The sequence below is a fragment of the Lycium ferocissimum genome, chromosome 10 (assembly GCF_029784015.1).
Source record: "Lycium ferocissimum isolate CSIRO_LF1 chromosome 10, AGI_CSIRO_Lferr_CH_V1, whole genome shotgun sequence".
In the NCBI taxonomy this organism is placed as follows: Eukaryota; Viridiplantae; Streptophyta; class Magnoliopsida; order Solanales; family Solanaceae; genus Lycium; species Lycium ferocissimum.
In genome coordinates, this window is record NC_081351.1 from 16,221,256 (window position 1) to 16,245,554 (window position 24,299).

Here is a 24,299-nt window from a genome sequence, read left to right on the forward strand (position 1 = left end):
AATCCTCCAACATGGTTGGTAAGAGTAATTTTGTTATAAATATACTACCAACTTGTAGATCTTTCAATGTTTGATATAAATGGCTGTTAAACATGATTGGTTGTGGTACATCTACCAACTTATGGATCTTTTTTTACAAAATATAAATTTATGGGTCAACTTTTACATTTAAAAAAATTGAAATCATGATTTGAAATCCCAAATCATGCCTTTTTGGATGATTTGGGAGATGAAATCGCATGTCCAAACGCTGGTTTCATCTCATGAGATGAAATCGCATGTCCAAACGCCTACTTAGAGAGTTACCAAAAAAGGAACGAGACATTCTTTTTTAAAAAACTAAAAGAAATTAAGACAAATAAATTGAAACAAGAGAGTAGCAAGAACTCTTAAGAGGACACTGGTGATAAACAGGTGAAAAGTACTGCTGAACCCAACAAGGATAAGAAGGAGGAGCCTGTTGGGCAACAAACAGCCTGTTGGGCAACAAACAGAGGCTAAAAGGGTGCAGCCAGCACTTCCAAGGCTAGATAGGATCAAGATGAGGATGGCTTCACTCAAGTGGACATAAAAAGAAGAAGCAGCAAAACAAGGCTACAAATAATGATAAGATCCCAAATGCTGAAAAAGGAGAACAAAAGGAGGTAAAAATTATGCATCAATGAGATAGTTGTAGATTTACATTGTTGTTATAAGCGACTGTAGTATTGGTTTCTCCGAGTATGTGATGAAAGTTTGCAGGAATCTGATATTGATGGTTTGTAACATTCAGGGTTCTTTCTTGATAATTTTGGTGTGGATGAGACAACAGCGTTTCTGTTCTTCTTGTTTATTGTTTAAATTACAAATATCAGTGCTGATTTTATATTGTAAAACAAAGGTACATAGTTTTCAGTAGTGAGTGGAAACAAGGAAAATTGGTGTAAGTCCAACATAGCTTGATACTCTGTGGGTGCGCTGTCCACTTGTTCTGATGTCACAACCCAGCAGAGAATTGTTTTCTTCTTGTGTTTCCTGACTGTTTCCTTTGCCTTTGCTGATGGTCTAAGGTTCAGTAGAGATCTCTTCACTATTTCTGGCATTTACTTCTTGAGGAATTCTGTTGTCCCCTTTAAAGTGAGCATTAAATCAATCTAATTATTTTCAATATGCTTGAACAACAGCTCACTTATGTTACATTCATCAAAAGTAAGTTTGAACTTTGAAATGTTCCAGTTCTCTCACTAAAAGTCATTAGCATATGTCAGTTGAACCGTAATCATCCACACCTATTACAACTTACCGACAAGTAAACGAAAACGTATTATTTGCAGAGTTTCACGTTCTCCCTTCTTGGTACTCTTTTTCTCCATCTTGATAGGTTACTTGTAAGATATTTACAGAAGAGATGTTAAAAACGGCTGTCTAAGCCACTAATTGTGGTCTCATAGAAGCTACAAATAGTTACAAGATGAAGACAAGCAAAACAGATATACTTTATGGTAAAATCAAAACTGCCACCATATTTCAGAAGCAATGGAAGACTCAATTGCTCTACACATTAGGATACCCTAGCAAAATGCTGCCTTTCACCAATTCACCCTAATTGGATTTCACCGATAGAACGATTAAGCTCCCTTAGAAAAGCCAGAAAATCACTGGTGGCTCTCTTATTTACACCTCTAATTTGACTAGCTATGCTGGTTTTTCGCCAAGGCTATTGGTGTTAAAGGAGGTGAAACCATATCATCTAGTGGCTTAGAAACATGGAGTGTTGTTTCTATCTGACCCCTGGATGGTATGGAGTAACTGCGAGGAAGAGCTGGAGGTGTTGGTAAAGACACTGCCGCTTTATGTTCATTGTCTTTTGAAACCAAAGGTCCTGAGTGAGCAACCGGACGTAAGGGTCTTGTAGAAGATAATTTAGCTGGTGGTCTAGGTAGTTCGTGTAGCTCACTTATTTTAGGAGATGACATGAGAGAAGTACGTGAAGATAACTTAGGGGTCGATGAAGGTGGTTCAGGCATTGACGTATGCAAGAAAGGCAGTGAAAAATGCAGAGGGTATCCGGTTGAGGCAATTGGACTACCAGAAGAAACAACGGGCTTTTTGGGCCATGGCTTCCCTGTCAATGGACCAGAAAAGGCTTGTCTCTTGACCTTTTTAGCATTGGACAAATCATGCTGTGCAGATGAGAGGCCTTCTGACAATGGAGGGGGCAACCAACCAGGATTTGCACTATTTTTGCTCTCTGTGGGAACTGATTGTGTTTTAGATAACTTCTCACCTGACATAAGCTTTTCATGTTTGAACTGATCCAAAGGGGACGAATACCACGAATGAGCTACGCTAGTACTCTGGCTAGTTCGCCTTGTTTGAGGGTCTACGTTATACGATTTTACTGAATCTGGAATCTTTGCCTCAGCTGGTGTGGGTAGAACACATGGTTGAAACTTGTTTGAAAGTGACGAAGTCATTCGCGTGGGACCCTCAGCAGGATCTGGTTTCCTCCCAGATAAAAGTGGTGCTGATTTAGTGCTGTTGACATCTCTGAAGAAGGAAAAACTGTTTCCACCATGACTCCTATTGAGATTTTCCTATAAAACCCCACAGAAGAAATATTAGAGAAAATGCCAAAAATAGTCTCTTATGTTTGAGGGTAGGTTCAAAATAGTCCCTTAAGTATGTATTTAACAGTTTTGGTCCTTGAGCTTGTCAAAAGTTAACACTTTGTCCCCATAAAATATTTACCAAACTCTATCTGTTAGATTTGACGGGAATTAAGAAAAAGGAAATTAGCGGAAACTCCCTTTTGGAGGTACATTTTTGCAGCTTCTGCCATTTTTTATTTATTTCTAGAGTATGCCGCAGCTTTTTGAGGTGTATTTTTTAATAGTTTTTTAGTGTCTAGTGCAGTTTTTAATGTTTCATATTATGGATTTGATGGGACTTTCTTGATGTTTTTGGTTAAATCTTTTTTTTCACTATTTTTGCCAAATCTAACAAATACAAATTGTTAAATATTTGATGGAGACTAAAGGTGTTAACTTTTGGCAAACTTAAAGGACCAAAACTGTAAACTGCATACTGAATTCATCTTTTGTTTATATCAAAAAAATAAAAGCCTCAATTCATTTTTTGATAAAGATGAAAGAGATTTAATTCATAAAACACATTGCAAGGATCCAAAGAATGGATTTATACTGCTAAAGGAGGTCAGTGAAGATAATGTATAGTACCGTTGATACACCCTTTGAAGCAACTTCAGGAGCTGCAACATCCACCTTGTCCAACTGCAGAAACATCATGTTGTCAACAACCACTTGATCAGTGAAAGTATTGATTGGTGCATGTATTTTTATAGTAACTAATGAAAAACAAATTATTCAAAAAGGATAGTATTTAAGCAGATGGTACAAACAACAAACTAATGTAGAGAATCAGGAATAGTCTTAATTTATCGCATCAAGCATCAGTGTTTTGAAGTTTAATCCTGGTATGATTTCAATTGAATTGAGTACGATATGTAAAATAGGCTCTCCACTAAATGATTTCAAGATATCATTGAGAGCTAGCAACAAGAATCAGATACAATAAAGGATGAATGATTATCGGCCGTTTCCAATCTCACTACCTCCTTCCCAATCCAAATTTGTATAATCTAATCTGGATTAAGATGTCAATTTGATTAATTTCAATCTACTATGGGAATTTTATTATTCTTGTTTAGAAAAATGGGATTCTTATTTAGAAAATCAAATACTACATGAATATCACTCAAAACACTAATTTCTTGAACTAAAATATTATATAAACACAATTTAAAAATTTATGGTCAAATGGAATGTTATTGAAGGTCAAAATTGGAATAAGGTCTAACAAGATGTGATGGGTGGGGTATTACTATTTATCAAGACAGAAACCAACATTACTTAAGATAAGGTGATTAATTTGACCAGTCATCGACAAGGGTATAACTTTATCTTTCGCCCCCTCAGACGTGTACACGGACCATTTACAATTCAGAACTACCACTCTTCAAATAAAAAAGAACAATTTCATGAATTTCCATATAAATCCAAGAATAAAAAGAAAGGAAAAAAAAAAAAAGTTACCTCCATTGAATGGGCTGATGGATAAACCTGGTCAGTCTGTCCATAGTCAAAACTGAGTTCACCATCATCAAGCGATTCAGAACCATCATCAGAGTCATCCTCGGAATTGTTTTCATCATCATCATCATTGCCAGCATCATCTCCACCATCTTCTTCAAGCCCACGGAAGTGGTAATCAATATGTTGCATATCCGTCACCAATTTGACATGCGGCTCAACCTCCTCAAGTCCCTTGAGGGCTTTCTTGAAGAAAGATAACTGATTTGAAAAAACAAGCCAAAGCTTATGAACAACCACCCTAAATAAGGCGCAAGCATACACTTTGGTTCACTATGAAACTTAAGGGATTTCAAGCGCTTTTTTCATTTTTGGCCCATCGGTCGAAATAAATTAAGGGTGCTAGCCAAATTATACAAAACCTATATGCTGATTTTGTATATTATATGCATATTTTGTGTATACAATATGTTTATCATGTGTATATTTACTTAATATACAAAACCTATACATTTATTGGCTATTATTCTTTTGAGCAGTCCAAAAATGTGATTACCCCTTTCATTAACATCAACGGAAAAAAGTACCTGAGCAGCATGGTGTCGAGCTGCCTGTGTTAAAAGGCTGCGGGATTGTCCTTGCTTGAGGGACTTCATACGGAATACAAAAACATTAGCGCCCTCATCATATTCTTCACAAGCTACTTGCAGCTGGTGGGAAGAAATATTTTCTCCCTTAGTGCCTTTTATCCTGCCTTTATCTCTGTATTTTTGCAACATCTTCTCATACACTCCTCTGGCAAAGAAGAGAGAGTGAGAGGACACTCACATAGAGAAAAGATACACATATGATTAGAAATAATCCAGTTTTTTACCTCTTGTAATCACATTGCATCTTCATATCCTTCACAAAGAAGAAAGAATACGTCAAATGCTGATGCAGTCAAAGTATGGAAGACTTTTAAGCATGAGAAAAATGCAAGCAAAGAAACAATATCTATTGTCAACACACAAACTATGTTTTTATGGAAGCCTAATCCGAGTTGTTACTAGCTACCACCAAAAGGGGAGACAAAATGACAAACTATTTAGCCTTGTCAATTTTAGTAATATCAGATTCCTTGGTCTTCGTATTACAGTAAGCACGTATTCAACGTAGATGACTTTACAAGTGGCAAAAGTTATACACTATTTTTTTTTTAATCTAGTAAAATAAAATTTCAATACAGGAGGTAGTTAAGACAGACGAGCAAAATAAAAGCTATATTTATTAGTACACTATTTTTTGAGAAGGTATTTATTAGTACACTAGTACATCTCCCAGAGTGCAATCATCTTTCCTCCTACTTATTCTACATTCACCGTGACATCAATGGATTTAAAAAGCCATTTAAGTTATCCTTGGCTTCATATGCAACCACCAGAATCAAGCATTTCCAAAAAGAGGATGTGTTTTATATAATATATCGTTTACGACAAGTCAACGATCACACCAAGTAAAGAGTAGGTGAGGAGCAAAAGAGATTCAGTTACACCTCCACATCATTTTGATACTTTTGCTTGTTTATTTTATTTTTTCTTTAAGAACTGAAGCTCTAGAAACCGCAGATAGCAGTATAGGAAAAATAACACATAGCTAGAGTTGCTTTATCCAAATGACTGACCTCAACTATGCGCAGTTCATTGATAAGGGATTCTGAAGGGACTTGAATAGTCTTGATAATATGAGAGCGCTGAAAAGAGAGCATGAATACTCATCAAAATAGGGTATTTTCAAGAGCTTCGAAAATAATTTACATTCAACTTCTAGTACTCACATAGTTATCTACAAGTCTCTGAAGCTGAAACTGCAATTTGCCCAGCATTAGTAACACCTTACCTGTTCATATCGAAACCACTTGAATTAACAATCAAAATTGACCCAAAAAAAAAGGATAATGAGAAATTGCAATGCAGTATAAATAACAATATAATGAGTTCTAGCAATCCAAAGATGTGCACATTATGATTGAAGAACAAAGGAAACCACGATTAGCATAATCTATTTCTCTTGATTCGGTGTCTAATCAGGTCTGCGATCATGCAATGAGGACCCCTTCAACAGAACGGACATCATGGAACTTTTCTTCTGAGGTCCTTTTATCTTTTGCTCGATAACTATTATCAATGTTGTAGATGTAATACAAATAATTAAAAGTGTCCCCTGTCTAATAGGTTATGCTTTAAATGAGACGATTCTAACAATTCAACATGGTTTCACAGCAGGCAATGACACCCATAAATCCATAATAAAGAAAATTTTGAATGTGCTTGGCCCAAGAAAAACAATTAGAACCATATGCGACAAATGCATTCCTAAAACAAATAAATAAAAGTGTCCCCTCTCTAAAAACTTAAATATTTAGTTGAGTCGGACTCACTGAGAAAATTACTCGACTTGCTCACACAATTCATCAACTAAACATAGTAATGCTTCACACTCACCGCTTTCTTCGTCATCATTCAATGCCGTTTTCTCAAGAAGACAATCGCCCATTTCTCGCAGCGATTCGGAAAATTCTGAAAATAGACTATCACAATTAAATACAACTTACACAAAAAGTTCTCCAAAAGTAGGAATCCAACTGGAAAGAAACAAAGATGAAAGCGGAGGAATAAACCCTGCTGATTAACAAGAAACACATCTGCATCTGCATGGCATACTAATGTACAATAAATATGGAGATTATATTTAACCAGTACGTCATTGTTTATTGTTCAAACTGTATTACACATTAAAATGTTAATGTGATAATTGATTGAAGTAAGCAGAAACAGAGCTTCTTAAGCTAATTTGTTTTCTTTTGACAGATCAAAGAATAAAATTTAAGTTCAAGCTTGCATGTACAGTAAGCAAATTATTCCATTTTTGAAAAGTTCAAGCAAGCAAGACTAGAAATTAGATAGTTTGATGGATAAAACAGCGTTTAGTTAGGCTTCAATTTGGTAGGTAATACTTTTGCTTCCCTATTTGATTCATTAAAAAGCCTATGTTAACTAATAACTCCATTTATTTTGTTTTGATAAGTAACCTTGTTAAGGAATAACTCTTTTCTAATTTGGCTACATGAGTTGCAATAGCACTTCAAGGAGCCCCGAGAAGGAACATAACGTCACCAATGTGTTCCACTGGAGCTAAATGCTTGAACCTATTACAGATGTAAAATGAAACATAGGTCTCTGCTCCAATGTTTTATGTTTATAGCGCCCACTATTATGTGGATCATTTTAAAAAGTGAAAAGTAGTTAGGAATACGTATGCTTCTAGCCCATGAATTATTCTCAAAATTTCTCCTGATTTCACAAAGTTAAGGTAGAAAAGATGGAAATATTCACCCTGTCATAGACAACAACCTAGTATTTTAAGTGGAGAAGGGCATAGGGGCGGGCCTGTTACACACCGAGTTTCGATCAATGTGCCAACTGGCCCTCAGGGATTCTCGATTTTAATAGAATATATGGAAATATTCATAAAAGCATTTACAAGTTGAAGCTACTCTAAGAAGATGAAATGCAGATACTATCATATTGTAAAGTTACTTCAAAAGATAACACGCACTAGTCAGAAACTGGAGGGAAGAACAGGGCTATAAATTACCATATGCGCCATTTGCAGTTGCAGCTGCTGCAGAAAGTAACCTCTCGTAACAATCTTTCATTTCTTCCATATCCTAGGAGAAGTGAAAGCAACTGTCAAAGACCAAACTTTAACCAGAAAATCGATAAAGTAATTCTCATAACTCTCATCTATACAATACATCTATAGATAAATTGAGTGAAGATTTCTTATAAGGAACTCTCGTCTATACATAAATTAAGTGAAGATTAGAACAGAGGATTAGGAAATCATATACTCATCGTTAATTCCTGAAGGAGACCCTAAGTGGTAGAGAATGAAAATTTTATTTACATCCCGGCATTGTCTAAAACAAACAGCATTTCCGTATAGTGTCCGCTAAAACAATTCACAATATTGCAGCACGATGATGAACATCGATTCACTACTTCTTTGGGGCTAACTACAAGTATAGGACCTATACATGCCCCAAGTTCACACACCTCAGATACCTACAATGAAAACGCTTTTCCTGCAATACCAGTGCTCAAGATTAATTATAATAATGCAATAAAAAGTGAACATTTCACCCGCAAGGGTGGTTCAGTTGGTTGAGCATGAGACTTTCATAATGGAGGTTTCAGGTTCGAAACCCCTTGTCTATGACACCAGGGAATTCGCCTTCTGGGTCGAGCTCGACACACGGGGCTTGCCTAATGCCGGTTATCTCTCTTGTGTGGTTTGCGAGCTATTGCACAGGAGCAGGATTTACCTGTGTACAACTCACTCCCAAACTAGTTGGGGCGAAGCCAGTGTAGTATATACAAGTTCGGCAGAACCTAATAACTTTGGCTCAAAACCCTTTATTACTGTTACAATTTTCATCTAATATGTACAAATAATCTATTCACAACCCACTAAGCAAAAAAATCAATTCGAACTCAGTAACTTTGGCTCGAACCCTATATCTGTGATAAAATTGTCATTTAATGTGTACAAATAATTTACAACCCATATATTAAAAATCCTAAATCCTCCATATTCATTCATTTCTATTCAAGAAAACTAATTGGGGTTGTCTATTTTAATTCAATTAATTTTCATTTTCCTAAAAAAAATTGCATCTGGGATTAATTAACCAAATCTTGAAAAAATAAATAAATTAAAAAAAAAAAAAAAAAAAAAACCTGAGTAGCCATAGCAAGCTCATCAGATGGTTGACGTAGCCTTCTTTCTTTTCTTTCATGTCTAAGTGTAGCCAATCCTCTCAATTTCTTCAATGATGTCTTCATTTTATTTTTTATGTTTTTTTGCTCTAATTTTGATACACAGAAATAAATATAAACATGTACACAAAAAAAAAAAAAAAAAAAAAAAAAAGAGGGAAAGACGTGTTGAATGATATTATACTGGAAATTTAATGAATTGTTTGTTGTTGTTGTTGTTGTTGTTTTGGGAAATAAACCTAATGTGACACAACAAGAGAGATTTAAGAGAGAAAGAAAGAAAGAGAAGCGTGTCACAATATTTTGGTCAAAATCAACGTGAAGGACATTTTTGTATGTTTATTGGTTTTTGTGGTTTACGTCAAAGCGGTTTGGAATTTTTTTGAATATCGTTTTCTCCTTTTTTTATTTTATATATATGATGGTGATATTAATTAACTAAGCATGGAATTTAGACTTTTTGACATATAAATTAAAAAAATACTCCTCTGTCCTAATTTATCTTAAATTATTTGTTTGAGCACGAATAATTTATTTGTACTGTTTTCCTTATTAGTTTCATGTTTTCTTCACTGTCATATTTTCTTTTATGACTATTTTGAGTTGCTGCATTTGAGTTGAGGACCTTTCGGAAACAGTTTCTCTACCTTCATGAGGTAGGGTAAAGTCTGTGTGCACTTTATTCCACTGTTGGAATTTCTCTGAATTTTTTGTTGTATTTGTTTGAGAACAATATTTACAAGAAGTATAAACTTTTGAAATGTATAGTCTAAAATAAATTTTATATTTGTATCTCTATCAATCATCTCATTTATGAATAAAATACGAGTTATAAAATCATAATTATTCTTAAATGTATTAAGGTAACATATCTTTTAGATAGATTAAAAAGGAAAGTGTATGTTAATTATTAATTACGACAATAAAAAAAATTGAAAGTGTACTACATAACTTAGGACAGATAAAATATGAGCAAGTTATTAAAATTATATTAATATTTACAAGAAAGATGGTAAGAGTTTCCCATAGTCGCATCATTTCTAATTTCTTTGTCCTTCTAAAAGCTCATTTTTAATAACCTCTCGATTTCAATTAATGTATCTTACTTTCTTTTTTAATCTATTTATAAAAGATATTATATTTTATATGTAGTAACTTTTTAGTTTTAATACTTTACATGTTAGTGTTTAAGCTCACAAGATTGAAGGTGTATTCTGATACATTACACACATTTTTAACTGAAATGTTTAAGATTACAAGATTCGAAAGTCTCTTTGCCTATCAAATTCAGTATTCTATCAAAAAGACACGTAAAATTAAATGATTGAGAGTATCAAATAGAGTTTAACAAGTCATGTCAAACAAGATAACAAATTATCTTATTCTAATGGATACAAATATGTCATTTTTGCGACAAATTAGGAAAATTCATAAAATAAAGAGTATAATGATCATTTATGTACGATTGATGAAAAGGTTGACTTAATTTTTCATGGTCAAGGGTTCATTAATGAGTTTGGTCTCCAAGTAGTTTCTTAAGGTTTTCCTTTTACTCGTATTCTTTTTATTTAAATAAAAAATTATATAAAGCCTTGACCAGTCAAACTTTTTCCAGGAAATGAAATATAGTGCGAGGTCGAGAAATTCAAGGAACTTTTCAAAGACAACTTAGTTAAAGGGCTTGACTATTCGGTAATTAATGACTAATAAATGTGTTGTAGGCACAATAATATGGACGGAAATTAATGGCTTTTTGGGTCGGGTTTTCAAATTTTTGCTTATTTTAAAGTAAAACTTACACAAATAGCTACCTTTTAGTAGTCTCTAACAAGTTATAGCTATACGTTGAATATTTATTTTTCGTAGCTAGTTTTTGATATATTTCAGATGAATCTCGGCTGGCTGAAATATAGTGAAATACATTGATATATAGATCGGCTGTTGAGTAAAAAACGACTATATTTATGGCAATAAGAATCTTTTCCAAATTAAATGGTGATTTGTATTAATGGTTCCATGATTCACGCAAACCTCATGAGGTTCCATTACAGCTAACGTCTGTCAATCAAATTAACTCCCTTCAAATACTTTTTGAATTCGAAAAACAAAATCAGCATCTTATCTTTCCCAAAAAATAGCAAAAGTTCCTTTCTTTTAATATTTTTTTTTTCAACAATCTGCTTTGCGCTAATACAGCAAAATCCCTTTCGTTTATTAAATTTTTCAACAATCTGATTGGAGATACGTTGTTCTAGTGGAGAGCAGTAGGAAGATCAGATTACAACGTATCGCTCTATTTGTAATGATATAAATGGCCAGCGCAACCGCTTTGATCCGACATTCTGATTTTTGGAACGATCAAAATTGTTATGTTAACTACAAAATAGATGCAGTTGTATTCAGTGATTATTGCAAATACGATGAACTGGTTGCTACGATTTCAACTCAACTTGGTCTGGATAGTTGCAGAAACAAAATCTCAATAAAATATGTTGTTGAGGGGGATACTCAACCAATGGAAATACACAACGATATGGGACTTAGGGTGTATGTTGAGCTTAAGAGGGGAAAAAAGTGTTTTGGGGATGTATCCATTGTGCGTTAGTATTACAGATAATGATGTTGAGGAGATTGCAACTGGTGAGTGTGTTTTTAGAGACGATGTGCTTCAACTTGGATACGATGATAATTTGGAGGATACGGATGCGTATGATTCTAATGAATTCGATCCGTCAAATTGTGGAAAAGTCTGTTGTATTTTTAGATGAGGACAACAAATTGATTATTTCCAACGCAGAACAGAAGGAAATTTTTGTAGATCAAATTTACAAGGATAAGGATACATTGAAACTTGTAATGGCAAATTATGCTATTCGAGGACGATTCAATTTCAAAACTGAGAGATCAAATGCTATAAGGTATGTGCTTTCCATATTCTAACTTTGCGGGAGATAATAAATGCATTACAAACTGCTCGTTACTGAGAATGACTTCATACTGATCTATGTTTTATTTTGTAGCTATACAGTCGTATGTATGTCGCCTGAATGTGAATGGAAATTACGAGCGTCAAGTGTTGGAAAATCTGAACTGTTCAGAGTTAGGTATTTCCATGACGAACATGCATGCCCTTTGAAGTACAAGGTATATTCACAGAGGCAAGCAACAAGTTGGATTATTGGGAAATCGGTTGTTAAGCCGAAAATAGCGAACCACGAACGGAAAGTCGCCACAGGGATATAATGGACGACGTAAAAAATGAATTCGGCGTAGATGTTTCTTATATGCTTTGGCTTCGGAGAGCTAGAGAAAAAGCTATGAATGATTTTGAGGGGGGATCCTGCTGTTTCATACAATAAATTGCCGGCATATGTCTATATCCTAGATAAAACATATCCTGGATCACATGTTAAAATGCATAAATCATGTGAAAATGAGTTCTGTATTTCTTTGTAGCACTCAAAGCATTCATAAAGGGATTCGAGTGTTGTAGACCAATAGTGGTAGTGGATGGTGCACACCTTAAAAGCACGTATAATGGTACATTTGTATCCGCAAGTACTTTGGATGGTGCAGGTATGTGTATTCCTGTGTGTTTAATTTCAATAATATAAACTAAAAATACATTATATAAACCGAAATATACTGTGAAATATAGATTACATTACTCTTATCTAGACTTAAAATATAGACTGATAAAAATACACAGTTTATGGATTAACTTTTTAAAATGCAAATGTATATACATGTAATATTCTACCACTGGCATATGGTTTGATAGATTCGGAAAATGATAAGTCCTGGACTTGGTTCTTTGAGCAGTTCAAGCTAGCTTATGGTATTAGGGATAACATGTGTGTCGTATCCGACAGACACGAAAGCATAATCAAAGCGGTGTATCCACTGTTCCTCATTTGGCCTGCATATGGCATTTGTGAAAAAATGTGACTAAGAAATACAAGTCGAATGATGAAGTATTGAGTCCTGTGTTTTATTCACTTACCAAAGCATACACACAGGATGAGTTCGATAAACTGATGGAAAAGATTGAGAATGTTGATATACGGGTAAAGGAATATTTGGATGATGGTGGAAGGGAGAAATGGTCTCGGCTATATTCACCTGTTAACAGAGGTTGGACGATGACTTCGAATATAGCGGAATGTATTAATGGAAAACTAGTAGCGGCAAGAAAGTTGCCTGTATTTGATTTCCTTGAAGAAGTTAGGAGGATGTTTAGGAGATGGAATTGCACAAATAGGTAAAATGGTACATACACATTCTCAACACTTTCGAGACGATACCAAGAAATGCTCTCAATGAACAAGTATAAATCGTTACGCATGAGGGTAAGTTTTTTCTTGATGATAAAACTGGTTTGTTTATATCTCAGGGTATACTTCTCTGTATTTTTCTATATTTTGTTGTATTTAGCTAACTGCCTTAAGTTTTCCTTTAAGTTTATGAAAAGTATTTTGTTGTTGAATGTGCATGTTTCTTAGGTTGAAGCATCAACTGAATATGTTTATACGGTTAATGATGGACCGCGGCGTTTCATAATTGATTTGAAGAGAAAAACTTGCAATTGCGGGATGTTCCAAATGGACGAAATACCATGTTCACATGCCTGGGCTGTATTAAAGAGTAAAAATCTAACAGCTGATGCATATTGCTTAGAATTATTCAAGCCAAATACAGTGGTGAATACGTATAATGTGCCGATTGATCCACTTCCCGATGAGAGTGAGTGGAATGTTCCAACACACATATTGGAGGAGGTTGTTCTTCCACCGAGATACAAGCGACCTCCTGGTAGGCCAAAAAAGAAGAGGGATAAGCCATTAATGGAGCTGATGATTGGTAAACGCAGGAATGCTTGTAGTACATGTGGGCGTCTTGGTCATAACAGGCGTTCGTGTGGTAATGAGCCACTTAAGAAGAAGAAATAAATGTCTAGTCTTCATTTGTGTTTTTATTTCTAGGACAGTTGTCCGATGATGTTTAAAAAAAAAATCAAATGTATTCCATCTTGAATTCATTTTTTCTTTTCTGTGATGTATTTCACTGGTGTTATGTTATAGAATTGAACTAATATGTTCAATATAAAGTTACAATGAAATAAAATTGAAATACATTGGTCAATACTTGTGCCTCAAAAAATGACTTTATATGTGCAATAATTGTTGTGGGAATACATTTGATTCATACAGAACAAATTGGCCGAATTATAATACAAAGGGAAAGCATTCTGGAGTTCTCTGTATTTCAATTTATTTCCTTGTATTTTAATATAGTGTCATTGTTGGGGAATACATTTTAAAGAACACACATGAACTTATGAACCAGTTGACTTGTATTGCAATATATATGACTTGGTTGCTGCATTTCTGGTTTTCCAAAAAAAGAAGCTTACCAGATATACAATGAATAAGGAAATGTATTGCGTACTTATAACAAACAAACACGAAATGACTGCAGTCAGAATACGAGTGTATTTAATAACATCCGAGAACACTAAACAAAACACAACACCATACTCGTTGTATTCTGAAAGAAAAAGATATTGTCTAAAAGTAATATTAACTGATCCAAACACTAATGCTCAACATCAAAAACACATGAAAAAATGTCTTGAACTAAACAACATCTAATCTACCCCAACATCTACTCTACGTCATCTACTATATTCACTGCATCGTAATCAACTATAGGCCTGACTGGTCTTGTCAAGGTTGCTCGTTATCACTTTCTCGCATTCTGGTTTGCCTTTCCCCAAGCATAGTCGCAAAGAAGTGCACCATATCTCTGATGGTGAAACTTTGAATCAATATTGACTGGAATGCCTTCACTCGAGCTCAAGAATTCAAAGAAAAGTCATCACATATACACCACAATCCCTGAAACCAAATGAACAAAAATTTATTCGTGCTTTAGTAAAATTTTAGAAGAAGAACAATGTTATTGAATCTGTATTTCAAAAAAAAAAAAAAAAAAAACATACATGCTTCCAGGGGGTTGTTGTGGTAGATCGTCCACATTAACGACATCAAAATCGTCATTTAGTGCTCTGTTTTTGTAAGCGGGGTGATTCTGAAAATCTATATCCTTCTTCTTTTCATAAAAACCGGACATTTGTAGATGATGTGGCACAAGGGTAGCCAGCATGTTTACTTCTCTCCTAACGACGGCATCATGCCCCCCTATGACTCGATATGAGTCGTACACATACAGACATCTGCGCAAAACTCAGAAACAAATATAAGAAAACAACAAAAAGATACATTATAGAAGTGTATTTCATTATTTCTATAGCGTATGTTTAATAACAAATACACACCTGTCAATGAATGATATTACCACTAAAATCCAGTGATTTTCCTCTTTCACATTGACAGGGATTAATACGTTGTCAACTATATGCCATGGTACATTACCCATCAACCTGTACCCGTTTATGTACACACATACATCAGATTCCTTGCTAGTAACACTTGTGGATAATTCGGGATTTTTCCAAGCATGGTAAATCTCGGTGATTATGGTATGTAGTATACAGCTGACGGTGGTATATTTATATGTGCTGTTATCTTCATTTTTGCCTTTCTTACGGAGGTAATAAAAAATAACATCAAGATGCTTTTTTAAATAAATATAGGGGCGATCAAGAATCTCGCTTGATACTTCATTAAAATACACTGAAATATATTGAAAAAAATACAGCAAAACTACTGGAAAAAAAACAGAAGCATATAACAGTAGAAATATAATAGAATGTTATTAAAAAAAAAAAAAAAACAGCACGAAAGGTACAAATGGTATATATAGTGAAATATAGGATAAGATTCATTGAAATACACATTTTGAAAAACATAGTAAAATGAAAGGGTGAGAAATCAGTGAAGTCGATCTGTAGAATACATTGAAAATATATGATAGAGACAGTGAAATACATGAAGAAAAAACAGTGAAAATTAGGAAGATTTAACGAAATACATTGTAAAATAAACACTGAAACATGCAAATGGAAAAAGGAAATTCTGTTAAAAAAAAAACGAACTTCATCATTCCAAAGTTTCCCTTCCATTGATAACAAGTAGAACCAGTTTTTGTCTTTAACAAGTGTGGCGCCTAACTTGAGTGACATATCGACGTCTTCAGGATCCACTAATTCCTTGTTTTTTCTATAGTGGTTTTCCTTGTCTCTTCTATATATCAACAGACAAAAAGAAACATATGATTAGAAATCTTATATAAAAAACATTTTCATATTTTTAAGGAAACGTAATCTTAAAAAAACTTACTTTTTATCATGCCTTAATAACAGATCCTTCTTGAGCCAATTTTCATATTCTTGAAAATACGCCGTGTCCACAGGGGCATTGATTGGATGTTCTACAAAGGGGTGCTTCTTTTCAAATTTGATAGGGACAGAAGACCTTGCAGAAGATCCTGCTGAGCTATAATTTGGCATGAAAGGGGACATAGTGTATTTGTAGGTTTCCTATCTCGCACAATGCTTGGGTGGACAATCATTCGGCGTTCAGTATTTTCGATTGAAGGTTGTGCTACTTCAGCAGTTGAACCTTGCCCCGTTGTTGGTTGTACTCCAAGTTGGCTGGGTAATTGATCATCAGGAATTAACCATTGAGAATTTGGTACAACGTTCTCAACTTTGCTGCTCTGAGGGGTCTTAAACATATAGGGATCAGCTTGATCATTGACTTGTATTGCAGGGGGACCAAGTGGAATCACAGTGGCAAGAGGACACTGGATTAGCAACTCTGCTACCATTTGCTCTGATGCACTAAATTCTGCATTATCATTTACCCTACCTTGTTGCACAGCCAGAACCGGCACATGTGTATGCACCATGACTGTCTCACCCTATACCAGTTAAAAACATTCAGTGAAACAACAAAATACAAATTCAAAACGAATTAAAAACATCACTGGGATATACAATAATAAAATCAGTGTAGTGTTCAGTGCACAGTAAATACACTGGAATACAAGAATGAGTTAGAAAACAGTGAAATATAATTTGAAGTATAAAAACTCGAGTTAGAAATATAGTGAAATACACTAGAAAGTGTTAGAGATGCAGTGAAATATACTAAAAAAAGTTACAGTGAAATTCAGTAGAATACAAAAAAATGTTGTGACAAGTGAAATATACACTGAAATATAGTAAGAACAATTAGAGATATAGTGAAATACGTCGTCAAATATACTAAAAAAGATTAGAAATACAGTGAAATATACAAATTAGTGTTAGAAATACAGTGAGATATACTAAACTTGTTATGTGAATACAAGTAAACATGTGCGTACCACATCCTTTTACAGAACCAAAATTGGGATTCTGAAGAAAAAAAAAAAAAGCAAATTTTGTTCTTAGGTACCTGTGGTTGTGTTGGCTTCGGGGGTGTTTCACCGCTACCTTGAATCTCTTCAGTTGAAGCCTTTAAAATATCCCCACTTTGTGTACTTCGGCGCATTCCAACACCAGAAACATCACCAATTAACATTGTGCCTCCAACCTTCATCTTCTTTTCCAATAATATATATTATTGTGAGTTCCTATATGTATAACAAAACAAATTACAAAAAGTACATATTGTTAAAGGGTAGTTTTTACCTTATTTTCATCAATACCATCTTTGACAGTTGATGTCTCTTTGGCATAATGTTGTTCTTGATTGAATTCATGCGAGTATTGTATGCCAACCTCGTATTGATTTACCAGAGCTTCACTATCGGCAGCCTTGGAAATATATATATATATATATATATATATATATATATATATATTATTCGTAAAAGTATGGGAACGCTTTTTCATTCAAAATCTGTATTTTGTGAATAAAATCAATTTTATTTTGGATTTACCTTTTCTGAGGTTTGATTTCCCTTTATTACCTCAACAACCTTTTTGAAGTTGTCATCGATGCACTTGCGAATATCATCCATGGACTTGTTAAGATCAGTAAACTGAGCAGATACCTACGTGTTTTTGACAGAACAATACGTCAAAATTTTCAAAACCCTTAACAAAGCAAATATATTACCAAAAAAAAAAAAAAAAGGAAGACAAAACACTTACATCTTTCTTAAAAGCTTGAAACTCTTGTCTGACAGTTTCACCTCATCAGTTTTGGTCGCTGTTTGGACATCACGATGCCTTGATATCGAAGTGTCCTTCGATGTTGTGAGTGGTTTGTTCCGGGTTGGTTGTTTCCTAATAGTAGAATCTGTAACTGAAACCTTTCTGCGTTTCTTATGAGGCGGTGAATCAGATACGGCAAACCATTGTTGCTGTTTACCCCTTACATTGTGTGGTGGTGTGGTACTGAAGTCATCATAGTCATCATCAACCATCTCGTTGCCTTCAGCAACTTCAACTCCGTCTGTTGGGTTGGGGATAGCTTGTGAAACAACAGGAGGCAAATTAAGTCGTTCCAACTCAGCAGTGGTTGGAACAACATCATCAAAAGTACAAATCTGTGAATAAAAAAAATTAGAAACAGTGAGATGTACATTAAGTACATAAAAAGAAATTGAATGAAATATATTTGTATGGATACATATAATGGTGTCAACAAAAATATATGGAAACATTTATGATATTTGGGGGCTATAATGAGAAAAGCAGTGATATAGAGGACCGAGTCGATGAAAAATATAGTGAAATACATATGATTACCCCCCCGAAAAAGTGATGATCTACATTACAAAATAGAGTGAGAAATGTACTGAAATACAATAAATATATATGAAAAATACAAGTGATATACATTAAGTACATCAAAAGAAATTGAATGAAATATATTTGTATAGATACATATAATGGTTTCAAAAAAAAAATATATGAAAACATTTATGATATTTGGGGGCTATAATGAGAATAACAGTGATATAGAGGACTGAGTCGATGAAAAATATAGTGAAATACATATGATTACCCCCCCCCCCCCCCGAAAAAGTGATGATCTACATTACAGTAAAATAGAGTGAGAAATATACTGAAATACAATAAATATAAATGGAAAATACAAGTGATATACAATGGGATGCAAATGAATAAACTTTGATTCAAATACAGTTAGAAAAAAAAAAAAAAAAAAGGAATGCATGTGTAAAATTTACCGGGTGTATGTCATCTCTAAACATGCCTTCCATCAAAGCATCAAATTTCGGTCTTTCTTCAACAGTCCGCCAATTCAAGATTCTTGGAATTAAATTCCCCGACTTAATTGCAATATTGGATGGACTTTTGAACAAGATTCATACAGTCAAACTTGCATGGCAATTGGCATTCCGTGAATCCTATAATATTGCTTGAAGTCGAGATATTTCGATCGATGCTTGTAACCAACTCTTTGAAGGACTCTTTGCCCCAAGGATAATCAACATATCTCCCATCCTCTACAACGTCAAAATGTATCCTAGGTATGTTCGATCGAACGGGCTCACGCGTGAATACGAATGTATTTATAAAATACAATATGGCCATCTTGACCGTGTCCTCGCCTTTGTCCTCCCAATCGTATTGTTGAAACACTCAATCACCGTCTCTTTTGATGTGATCAGATGTTTCACCCAAATAATCATCCATAAGCCTATTTTTTTCCGTCTTATCGTATACAAACTCATTTGCGTCGGAGACACAATTCAATCCAGTGATTAGTGCAAATTCTCTAATGCTAAAACACAATACTTTTCTATTTATTTCAAATGTAAAGCACTCGTATGTACTTCCCTTAAGCTCTTTAACCATGAAGCACCTGAACAACTGTGCTTGTACATCCATATGCTGCATTCTGAGATATTTCCCAAAAATAGAGTACCAAACTTGTCCATCTAACCAACCCCCTTTAGTTAACCCCTAATGTCACTGATTACATTGACGTTCGTTGTATCTTTGCATAGATGGGGCCACAGCAGGCTGCTTCATGACCAAAAATCTAGAATCCTGGAATAAATGACATATGTAAAACACAGTCAATTTTCCCTACGAGGCTAAGATACAAAAATTTAAAAACAAGAAATCACAACTACAAAGAAACACAACTGCTAGAGTCTTAAAATCTATAACAAACATGCTGTATTTTTGACATTCACTGAAATACACTGAAATATAATGAACAATTATACTGATAGAATGTCCAACCCAGATTAAAAACAAAAATATAACAAAACTCAAAAACATAACTACTAGTTGATAAAATGTATATAACAAATTGAAAAACACATAAATAATTCAAAACCAAAGGAAATACGAAAAAAAATACACATAAATATATGGGAAATATAGATCTGGTGAATTGAAATACATTCATGAAAAGGGGAAAAATACCTCTCCATCGTCTTCTACATCAATTGAAGGTTTTTTCCGAACTACTTTTTTGCCCTTGCCTCCGTGAAACGATCTTGGTAACCTTTCTCTTCTTCGTAGCGGCACTTGAGAAACTTTTTTATCTGGTGCTGACTGTTTCCTCTCTGTTTCTTTATCATCATGAGAATCATGATGTTGTTTCGTCCTTCTTGGATCATTGATTTTTTTGCTACGCGTCTCAGCATAAGATGACCCTCCTGCAATGGGGTTTTCTTGTTGAGTAAATCCCAAAGAGAAACTAGGACCATCTATTATATTTTCTATACCTCGAGTTCTCGTGCCCGGAGAGCCAATTTCAGCCATTGAAATCGAATCTGTGAATCTTGAGGAAAAACAACACTAAGAATGGATGATTTGTATATCTGAGAATGATGAAATTAAAGCAACAGAGAATTTTATAAAAAATAAAAAAAACAGCAAACAACATGCATCTTGCTAAAAAATATCTGAAATACAGTATACAAAATCAAAACCGAAAAAAAAAACTTACCTATTTTTGGTAAATGTTTTACTTAGAAACTGTAAAAATAATGTGAAGTTATGTGAGAGTGAAAAACGGAATTGATAATTGAAGAAGTGAAAGAAACTGATTTGAATTATGGAAGAAATGGGGCGAATTGGGAGTTAATTGCATGTATTTAGGGAGAGAGATAGAGTATATTTGGGAACTATGCGTCTAAACAGGGATATGGTACTGCACGGTTATTTAGTAAAAAAGTGGGGTAGCTATGAAGTGTAAAATTTGAAAAATATATTTATGGATCATAAATATTAAAAAGGTTAGATATTATCCATAAATAAGTCTTAGGGGTAGTTACACCAAGTAAATTTTACTATTTTAAATGTCGTCAGAAGTATTTTTTTCAAAAAAAATATTTTAAATAATAACAGTTTATATTATAGTTATCTACGCTTGAAACGTATTTTAATGTCTGAAAGTTGGATAGGATGACCTTACATTAAGGATTAGAGTGCCCCAAATACAGGATGCTTGTGTTTGGTTAATCAATTTGAAAGACACTTTTTTCAATATTATAATAGAAATTTGTGTTTGACAAAAAGTTCCAAAAGTATTTTTGGAAAAAAGTCACTTTTTTAGCTTATGAAAAACAACTTTTGTTATTACTAAGAAGCGTTTATTTTTTCTCTAAATGCTTAATCAACTACTTCAGCTTCGTGCGGAAATGCAGTATAAGGTTGTGTACAGTAGACCCTTGTGATCCGGCCCTTTCCTAACTCCGCGTAAAGCGAAAGCTTAGTAAACCAGGCTGTCCTTTAGCTTAGTCAAATACTGTTAGGGTTTTGCCCTGATTTTCTTACCATATTTGAGTTTTATTTTTCCTTGAAAGAAAAATATAATTCTCATCCATATTTGGCTAGTTCTTTTTTTGGAGGAAAAGATTTTGGACCTCTATAAATTGAAGAATCTCTCATACAACAGAACACAATAACGTCCACAATTTAGTCGTTTAGAGAGTCTTGTTTATGGGGAGGTTATTCTCTCCACAGTTTTATGTCTTTCTTTATATTAGTTTTCGATATGTAGGTCAATTGACCAAATCATATTATAATATTATGCGTTTTAGTATATTTTCTTTGTTGTCCGATTTATCGCCGTTAAGATTTACAATTGTAAGCTTTCGCATGACGCCCTGATTATTTCGATCCCAACAAATACTTCAATTCTCTAAAATAGACACTTTTTAAACAAAATAAACACTTTTGATTTTTCAGAAATTTGCCCAAACAAATTATAAGAAGGTTTTAATTAGGAATGCAATAGCGTTTATTTAATTCAAACTTCTAACAGTATGTAATCTCTCGGAAAATGTAATTCACTCAAATTTGTATCCAATTGACTAAGGAATTGCGAGGTGAAGAAATTCAAGGAACTTTTCAAAGACAACTTAATTAAAGGGCTTGACTATTCGGGAATCAATGACTAATAAATGTGTTGTATGCACAATAATATGGACGGAAATTAATGGCTGTCTTTGGTCGGGTTTTCAAATTTCTGATTATTTTAAATTTTGTCAGAAGTATTTTTTTAAAAAAATGAATATTTTAAATAATAACAGTTTATATGATAGGCATCATTCACACTTGAAACGTATCTTAATGTCTGAAAGTTGGATAGGATGACCTTGCGTTAAGGATTATATTGCCCCAAATACTGGATGCTCGTGGTTGGCTAATCAATTTGAAAGACACTTTTGCCAATATTACAACAGGAATTTGTGTTTGACAAAAGTTCCAAAAGTATTTTTGGAGAAAAGTTACTTTTTTAGCTTGTGAAAAACAATTTTTGATATTACTAAGAAGCGCTTATTTTTTTCTCTAAAAGCTTAATCAAATACTTCAGTCTCGTGCAGAAATGCAATATAAGGCTGAGTACAAGAGAGACCCTTGTGATCCGACTCTTCCCTAAATCCCGCGTATAGCGAGAGTTTAGTGAACCGGGCTGCCCTCTAGCTTAGTCAAATACTTCAATTCTCTAAAATAGACACTTTTTAAACAAAATAAACACTTTTGATATTTCAGAAATTTGCCCAAACAAATTATAAGAAGGAACCAATTTGGAATGCAACACCGTTTATTAAATTCAAACTTCTAATAGTATGTAATTTGAATTTTGTAATTCACTAAAATTTATATCCAATTGACTAAGGAATTGCGAGCCCAAAATCTAGCTTTATTTAAGACCAAAGAACATTGATGTAATTTTTTAAGAAAACCTGGGTCTTTTTTCATCGATTAAAATTTTTAAATGGACAAAATTATTCAATACGGATACTGGCGAGAAGTAGTAGAGTATTCAGTGAAGTAATTCATAATTACACATAAAAACATGAAAACATTGTTTGATTATCTTAGAAATGCATCTTGATCTGTTTACTATTTTATCGCTACCGACCCCTTCAATTTCAATTTTTCATTATTTGTCATATTGACAATTTTTTCGTATTTATTTTTTCAGGGGATATTATTAATGGGAAAAAAGAAAGAAAAGACCACCACTTGAATCTTCCAATTCTCTTATTCTGCCAATAAACTTGTTGTCACTTGTCACCCTTCACCCTCAACCACATTGCATCTGCATTTTCCTAAATTAAACAAAGTCTGTTTTTTCCCTTTTTTAAAAAGTATTTTGAGAATATTTGAAACCAAAAAAAATAATATACAACGCAAGACGTCTATAAGCTAGTGTTTTATTTCTAGAAAAGGATGAAAATGAAAGTTTACTCTAATATAATTCAAAGTTTAACAATAAACAAAAAAATCAAAGTTTAACAACCATGATTTTGACACTTTACCAACCAAACTAGTATCTTAACAAAACTTCAATTACTACCTGATTCTTTCACTAATACCATGAGCGGGGTGTTTATGGTTTGGTTAAAAATATATCCAAACCGCAAATCGAATCAAACCGATTAAATAAATCGATAGTCGTTTGGTTTTTTGGTGCGGTTTTAAATTTTGAAAAATCCACAATATTTGGTTTGGTTTGATTTTATTAAAAATAAACCAAGAAAAAACGAACAAAACTGACAAAATAATATACACAAATTTTATAATTATATATATATATAATATATTAATTTTTATAAATAATTTAAAGTACTTTTGTTTACTTTTTCATCAAAATTTTCTTCACCTCTATTAGGCTAATAAACTTTAAACTTAAGCTTATTTCTCAGAAGAAATTCATGAATCTAAACTCATTTATTCAAAACAACTATGATATTTTCCTAAAAAAAAGTTGTATTTCTTATAGACTCTATTCACTTGATTAAAGCTTATAGATCTTATGACATTTTTCCCATAATTCAAAAAAGTTATAGCTCCAATAGTAAAATGGTAAAGTTGAAAAAGAATGGACAAGTCTTTCCTAATTGTACGAAAAAAATAAATGAAAGAGAGAAATACCATTAGATTTTCTAAAAATAAAAAATCAAACCTACAATAACTCCACTGATGAATATGTATTAT

The 24,299-nt window shown here is 33.6% G+C and overlaps 2 protein-coding genes across 4 annotated transcripts; both read right to left on the reverse strand.

Annotated features, from left to right (window-relative positions):
• Positions 1 to 1,285: 1,285 nt before the first annotated feature.
• LOC132032608 (uncharacterized protein At2g33490) lies at positions 1,286 to 9,202 on the reverse strand. Its single transcript, XM_059422256.1, has 10 exons — positions 8,873 to 9,202; positions 7,728 to 7,800; positions 6,575 to 6,649; positions 5,908 to 5,969; positions 5,755 to 5,823; positions 4,966 to 4,994; positions 4,679 to 4,886; positions 4,095 to 4,352; positions 3,219 to 3,272; positions 1,286 to 2,576 (listed from the first exon to the last, which is right to left on the reverse strand). Exons 1-10 carry the CDS (start codon positions 8,975 to 8,977, stop codon positions 1,671 to 1,673), a joined length of 1,839 nt encoding a protein of 612 aa, XP_059278239.1. The 5' UTR covers positions 8,978 to 9,202; the 3' UTR covers positions 1,286 to 1,670.
• Positions 9,203 to 14,359: 5,157 nt separating this feature from the next.
• On the reverse strand, positions 14,360 to 19,438 carry LOC132032609 (uncharacterized). Of its 3 annotated transcripts, none has more exons than XR_009408549.1 (10): positions 19,058 to 19,433; positions 18,015 to 18,412; positions 17,801 to 17,914; positions 17,550 to 17,675; positions 17,314 to 17,457; positions 16,213 to 16,795; positions 16,045 to 16,116; positions 15,249 to 15,547; positions 14,913 to 15,146; positions 14,360 to 14,808 (listed from the first exon to the last, which is right to left on the reverse strand). XR_009408549.1 is itself a non-coding variant. In XM_059422258.1 (10 exons), the coding sequence occupies exons 6-10, from the start codon at positions 16,392 to 16,394 to the stop codon at positions 14,775 to 14,777; spliced, it is 894 nt and encodes a 297-aa protein (XP_059278241.1). In that variant the 5' UTR covers positions 16,395 to 16,795; positions 17,314 to 17,457; positions 17,550 to 17,675; positions 17,801 to 17,914; positions 18,015 to 18,412; positions 19,058 to 19,438; the 3' UTR covers positions 14,360 to 14,774. The 3 variants fall into 3 exon arrangements, 2 of the variants coding, with proteins under 2 accessions (XP_059278241.1, XP_059278240.1); XM_059422258.1 differs by having other exon boundaries at positions 15,969 to 16,113; positions 19,058 to 19,438; XM_059422257.1 differs by having other exon boundaries at positions 15,969 to 16,116; positions 19,058 to 19,437.
• Between the last annotated feature and the right edge of the window lie 4,861 nt (positions 19,439 to 24,299).

Excerpts from the sequence above, each read along its gene's own strand:
- LOC132032608 (XM_059422256.1), bottom strand. The coding sequence starts at position 8,977 with ATGAAGACATCATTGAAGAAATTGAGAGGATTGGCTACACTTAGACAT. Across the intron at positions 3,273-4,094 it reads CATCAGCCCATTCAATGGAG|TTGGACAAGGTGGATGTTGC; the intron begins GTAACTTTTTTT and ends ATGTTTCTGCAG. Across the intron at positions 2,577-3,218 it reads CTTCAAAGGGTGTATCAACG|GAAAATCTCAATAGGAGTCA; the intron begins GTACTATACATT and ends GGGGTTTTATAG.
- LOC132032609 (XM_059422257.1), bottom strand. The coding sequence starts at position 16,394 with ATGTCCCCTTTCATGCCAAATTATAGCTCAGCAGGATCTTCTGCAAGG. Across the intron at positions 16,117-16,212 it reads TTATTAAGGCATGATAAAAA|AAGAGACAAGGAAAACCACT; the intron begins GTAAGTTTTTTT and ends GTTGATATATAG. Across the intron at positions 15,147-15,248 it reads GTAATATCATTCATTGACAG|ATGTCTGTATGTGTACGACT; the intron begins GTGTGTATTTGT and ends AGTTTTGCGCAG.